Genomic DNA, 6418 nt, shown 5'->3' with positions numbered 1-6418 from the left:
GATCCGGCAGCCCGCGGGCGCGCAAGCGTGTGTCCCCCCCCCCGCACGAGGCACGCCCCGCACATGCGCACCGGAGTCGGGCCGCCCGTCCGAGCTGCGGAACTCCTGCATGCGCCGCTCCAGCTTCTGCTGCCGCCGGCGCTTCATGACCACCTCGGGGTTGGAGATGGTGCGCGTGAAGCTGGTCTCGGGCATGTCTTTGTAAACCTCGGCGGCCAGTCGGGAATTCTCGCTGTAAGAAAAAGAGGCGTCAGCACTATTTCCGAAGTGTTGTATTGCAAACGGCTCGTCACCGTCACACAGGGTCACCGTGGCAGGCGCCCCCGGCTCCCCTGCAGCAGGCCTACCAGCCTGCACGTGCCGGGGGCCTGACGCCCAGCGGGGCTGTGGACGGTCCGGTCCCTCTCCAAATGAGCTAATACGTGGAGGGGAAACGTATCATCAAAATCTTATAGCCAGTTACAGCTTAATTACTGTGTACTCTCTAATCAGGCTAAAAGTGTGCAAATTACACACGTCTGGAATTTCCACCCGTGTTTTCCTAAAAATAGACCAAGGGAATGCTAAACACTCCAACCGCAATAAAGAACTGAATATACTTTTATTTAGTAAAAAATCTCAAAATTATAGTAAATCTTGGACTCAAATAGCATGATTTTTGAACTAAAAGATCTACCAATATTCACTTTCTTGAAGGTAAATGTTCACAAGGAAACTGCCCCAGCAGCTCCTACAATAGGAAATCAGCTGTCCAGAGGGGTTTTTCAAGACTGCATAGTAAGGTCAGGCTGCTAAAGGACTCAATTTTGATAAATACACTTTAAGATGTCATTTTTAATCATAAAAAACATTTAATTAAAAAACAATCAAGCTTTGAATCAACCAAATTGAACAACTTAAATCATCTTAAGTAGTCCATCTTCTTTCTAAATTTATTTTGAGAGGGAGAGAGGACGTATGCATTCGTGAGCACACAAGCACGGGAGGGGCAGAGCAAGAGGAGACAGAATCCTCAGCAGGTTCCAGGCAAAGAGCAGAGCCTGTGGCCGGGGTGACCACAAGATCCTGACCGGAGCCAACATCAAGAGTCAGACACTTAACTGACCAAGCCACTCAAGGTGCCCTTAAGCACCTCATTATCTTAACACAAACAGTGTATCACGCCATAAACAAAACTGGTTAGCAGGACAGACTGGAGCAGAACTTTCAAACCCTCCTTCTGGTAGTTTTCATGTATGAACTACGTACTCGTACGTGCGACTGGGCCACACAGAGCCCTGCTGTGTGTGTCCCGCTGTGCCCGAGAGCTCACGTGCGCGCCACAGGATGGCCGTCGGACAGACTAGTACCTCACCCACGGTGATACGCCCCAAAATGGGTGCGGTTCCGCTCTCAACAGTATTAACTAGCAAATGGTTAACAGTCCTCAACCTACTCCGAACACTCAGTATCGGCCCCACGAGGACAGACTTGGACGAGGCGTGAGGACGGAAGGTAAAGGGGCAGAGGACTGCGGACGGTCTGCGTTGTTAACGGCGCGGTGACCGGCGCTTCCCGGCGGCGCTGTGCGCTGCCAAGGGAGGGGTGTGCGGCGGCGCACGGCTGTGGGAAACGCTTCCACACGGCCTGGCCACCTTCGTGCTCTTCCTGAGCGCTTCCCAGGGATGGGCTCCCGGAGTCGTGAGCAAGGACAGTCACAGCAGTACTAGTTGTAATACTAAAACGCCCTGTGAACTGCGTACAAGTATAAAAAGGGGGGGTAATGAAATAAATTTTGGGAAAAAATGTAAGAAAGACTACTACGTGATCATTTAAACTACTTTACAGTTTTGTGAAAATACATACTCATGAATAGATCTGCGTATTTATGTGATATACCTTAGTGGGAAAATGTCACATAGAAAGCTCTAGTTTCAAAAGCCTCTGATCCTATTTGTTTAAAAACTGCATAAACATTTGAAGTGCACACATTAGTGCACCAGACACACCACAGTTCCCTCTGGGCGCCTGGGATGACAGGTGGCTCTCTGTCCCTTTCTGACAAACCTGTATGTTCTGACTTTCTAAAATGAGCACCTAGCGCTTCAGCAATAGGGCAGCGTAGAGACCACTGTGCAGGCGCCACAGAGGACAGAGGACCTTGGCAGGACCACGACACACTGGCAGCTATGTGACAGGCCGGCTGACCTGAGAACTGACGGGGCTCCACGGAGACCTCGCACCTAAGGGGAAAGGTCGGTCTCTTCTGATGTCTCTTTTCTGTTATAATCAAAATGCAATGATTTCCATCAGCTTTGACGTCAGAAGCTCAAGTTCCTTTAGATAGAAGTGCAACTGCGGCATGGCCAGAACCAACAATATGGTGCACTGAACCTTAAATACACTCTTCAGTGTATTTTGCCTTAATTTAAGGACAAGACACACACACACACACAAAATAGCAAAACACACCCCAGAAACCAAAGGCCAAAGATGAAGAGAACATGGACAACAACAGTGCGCTCAGAACAAACAGTGCTGCCCGCGGGTTGATTATGTGGGACCAGCAAACCCAGGGACGTGGTCTGGTCAGCCATGAGCCTGTTAGGGGAGACCGTCCAGCTCGCTCTAACAGGAGAGCCGAGTACGCCCAGGCTCACTTCTTAACAGACGCTCATCCCCCACAGCGTAGCTGGTAATGAACAAGGTCTGCTTCATTAAAAGCACCAGTGTATCAGGGCAGAGAGAGAGGGAGACAGTTCAAATGACTTACATGTCATCCCCTTGGAGAGGCCTGTCATCTTTCTCAGACGCCTGCCTCACTGCCTCTTTCTCTCTCTTCTTTTTCTCCTTCTTTTCTTTCTTGGAGAGAGTTCTCTTGAAGTTCTGGATAACACCTTCTTTCTCCTGCTTCTCAGGTCCGTTGCTCTGAGCCTTCTGATGAAAGTCACATGTCACTAAGGCGGCCTTGCAGCCCCAGAAAGCACTCTGTGGCCGTGCTGCCTGCTTCCCACTTATCCCAGCCAGCGTCCCGCCCCCGGGCCGGAGGGAGGTGTGGGGATGGAGCCGTCCTCTGTCTTGACTGCTGGCGTGTGTTTACCAAAGCTCAGTGAATTACACATTCAAGGTCCGTGCATTTCACCACTTGTATATTTTGCCTCGATTCAAAATGAATATGTGAGCAAGCAAGCAAATGGAAAACCAATCCCAGTAAAGAAAACCGAAGTGGGATTCCTGAAACCTGATTTTCAATAAATAAAAGTCTACACAATTTTAAGTCACTCTAAAAAAAGGAACCTAATGAAAATATGGAAATAACTAAGTGTTTAAATCATTATCTACTTCATAGATGATTTCTCTATGATTCTCTACAAATCTAAGAGTAGCCATAAGAAACTGGCTTTTTTGAAGCAAAACCGTAAGTACTGTTTGTGCAAAAACTTGTACTTTCTTTTCCAGATCTTATTTATTTGTTTGCTTATTCTTAATTTGCAACCTGGCCGGCCAGCAGATGACTCAGAGACAGAAGCTTTTACGTAACGAATCGGCTAACCACACAGAATCACGACTAGCAGAAGGGTGACTGGACCGGGAGCTAAACTGGCCTCTGCTTCCTCCACGCCGGCACCGCCGTCCTCACTGCCGGCTGCGCCCGCGCTGCCCTCCCGGCGCGGGGCACCTCTGGCCCACAGCTGGGCACACCGCTGAAATCACGGTGCAGAGATGGAACGCCCGTCACTACTTGACAAGTATTTGCTAGAAATGCAACAAGCACCGGAGCAGAAAACGGCAGAGGCAAAGAGCGCTCGTCAACGGGGAGCACTGGCATCACACAACAGGATGCAGCCCTCGCTTCCCAAAGTGAGTACTGACGCTCGTGTCCTACTATGTTGAGGATTTTTCTCAAAGTGTTCGTGGCCTCTGCATTTGCTACCACTTGATTTAACACCAAAATTAGTTATTTTCCAATTTTATCCATAGTTCATAATGTCCACAGAAGACCAGCAGCACAGGAACTCCAGACACCTACCACCTGAGAAAGTTCTAGAATCACTCAATTACATCACCCAAGAAAGTTTACGTAAAACATGGAAAAGGTTTTCAGTGTATTGAAAGCTGTATCTGAAAATTCACACATAAATAGGTTATTAAAACTTTACTTTCCCTTCTGATTCTTATTTGAACTTTCTAATTTGGCAAAAAAAAAAAAAAAAACCCAAAAACCCACAAAACCTGGCGCTGGTTACTTGATCATTAAATCTCTTAATAACAAAACCTTACATAATGCTAGTAGCCTTAAGAAATTGGCTGCAAATGCTTCTTTGGAAAAGTAAAGAGCAATATTAGGATTATTCAGGGACCCAGCGAGAAGCAGGGCTCTGTTTAAATGTCTTCTGCAGGAGGGTCAAATTGTGGTTTAGGAAGAGAAGCAGACAGGAAGGTGAAGGCTCAGCACGTTCCCATGACGCACGCGTGCGGCCCACCCGTCGGCACAGACCACAGACCGCACGGGGCGCACCTTGGGCGGAAGGGCGTCGTTCTCGTTCTTCAGAACAAATCTGCCCTCTCGATCATCTTTGTTCCAATTCAGCTGCACGACCAGAGGCTTCTCATCTATATCCAATCTTCTTTCTTCTTCAAATAATGAAATGAAACAAAAATAAAGTCATGGTTACTAAGTGGCACTAGCTAATGAAACATTCTGATATACACTTAATTTTATCGACATAAAAGCCCTTTTTAACACTAGTATCTACTAGCAGGCTGAAACGTAATCAAAATAGTGAGTGAGAGTTTTAATCATCAACTATTTTGTTGCGACTAATATATGCTACCACCTACCCAGTGCCAAACACTGACCAGGAGTAATTTCCTTACAACATTTACAATCCAACTGGGAAAATAAGAGAAATGTACCCAAAGAGGAAAAAAATGGAGAGTGCTCTGTTAGAAGCCTCATTCTGTAACCCAAGCCATCTCACATTCAGCTGGAGGGTAACAGACTAACACGCTGCCCCAGGACCAAGGGCGAGGGACAGTCGCGCCCGCCCTCCTGCCTCCTGCTAATCCTGCAGAACCCGTCTCTTGGTTCGAACAGTGTGCTACGTTGAGTGGGTTCCTTCTTGCCTGCTCCAATTCTCACAGGCCCTGGGGCCCACGGAAGGGCTCCCGGAGCCGCGCACTGGGACCACCCACAGCCCCTACCGGAAGCCTTGCACAATGAGGTGATCAGCAAACAGCTGAAGCAATATTGTGGCCAAGGACGCAGGAGTTAACAGGACAAAATTAAAACATAAACAGAGTGATAAAGACTTTTAGTATGTACTCTACTACGTAAACAGTACTGTTAATTATAAGAATACAGAAATAACGAGTTCTAATTTATAGTTTTATGAACTGAAAAAATGAGAGCTGAAAATCAGACCAATAAATGAGGGAGTGGATCCAGAAGCTTGAACCTGGTGCTACAAACCAAAGTTACCAAGTTCTTCTTGTTGCAAAACTTGTACTAGATAAAAATCCTTTGGAGTGTATTTTTTAGAGGACTTAGAACAATCAGGTCTAAATCAGGAAAGTAAAACAAGATCCAGGGTGAGCCATCCTAGCACGTGTGCGCGGACTGTGAGGCGGAAGTACAGCTGGGGTCCCTACTACGACTCTAGACCCTAAGAGATCTTTCTGCCTCAGCGGTTCTCTTTCATTAACAGCAGAGTCCTTTGTATTTTTCCAATGGATCTCACATAAGGAACCGTCCCCACACGGAGGGTCCGGTGGAGCTTCCCTGGCAGTGGCGGTGGGTGTGGGCACCTGCCTGGAGGCTGTTCCCCCCCACCCCCCCCACCCCCACCCCGGAGGGAGACTTGGGTCCTGGGGGATGAGCCTCGGGCACAGCGGGGCGGGTCCCTCGGCCACCATTACTTCGGGATCCCGAAGGGCTGCCCCAGACACACGCAGGGAGCAATCAAGGGCCGGACAGGGCCCGGCAGGCACACGAACGCCGTCAGGGAAGAGCTGCCATTAAAAACGGAACGAACATCGTCGCTTCCCCTTCATTTTCTGTGCGGTATTTTTCACACACGTATCAAGTCACTAGAGCATAAACACTTACCTTGTCTGCATCCAACAACCTAACAAAACGAGCTGCGGCCGACGTGCCATCGGACCCTCACCGATGCCCTCAGATCGCCAGACCTGGACACAGAGGGCACGCACACATGCGGGGTCTCCCCGCATCCAGGGCACAGGCGGGGCGCACTGCTCCAAGCGCAGGGGCGCGGACGGCCGGAGCCACACTGCCCCAGGGGCTCACCTCGCGCATGAGCAGACATTTCTTCTCTGACCCCTTCACTGGGCTCTCACCTCCTTACCTTAACATAGTTTACTTTTTTTAAAGACAGTTTATTTCTCATTGCCATGTAGTACTCCATCGTGTATATAC

General features: G+C 48.8%; 1 protein-coding gene across 1 annotated transcript in view; it reads right to left on the bottom strand.

Moving 5' to 3' along the window:
* Positions 1 to 6418, bottom strand: part of AFDN (afadin, adherens junction formation factor) — a 94694-nt gene that overhangs the window by 87086 nt on the left and 1190 nt on the right. The window contains exons 2-4 of the mRNA XM_029943272.1: positions 4499 to 4614; positions 2753 to 2916; positions 72 to 232 (exon numbers count right to left, since the gene is read on the bottom strand). Coding sequence (XP_029799132.1) covers positions 72 to 232; positions 2753 to 2916; positions 4499 to 4614 — 441 coding nt within the window. The remainder of the gene's footprint in view (positions 1 to 71; positions 233 to 2752; positions 2917 to 4498; positions 4615 to 6418) is intronic.

Source organism: Suricata suricatta, chromosome 7, assembly GCF_006229205.1.
Source record: "Suricata suricatta isolate VVHF042 chromosome 7, meerkat_22Aug2017_6uvM2_HiC, whole genome shotgun sequence".
NCBI classification, from domain to species: domain Eukaryota; kingdom Metazoa; phylum Chordata; class Mammalia; order Carnivora; family Herpestidae; genus Suricata; species Suricata suricatta.
The sequence above is the reverse complement of the archived record's forward strand: the minus strand, read 5'-3'. Positions and strand labels throughout refer to the sequence as shown.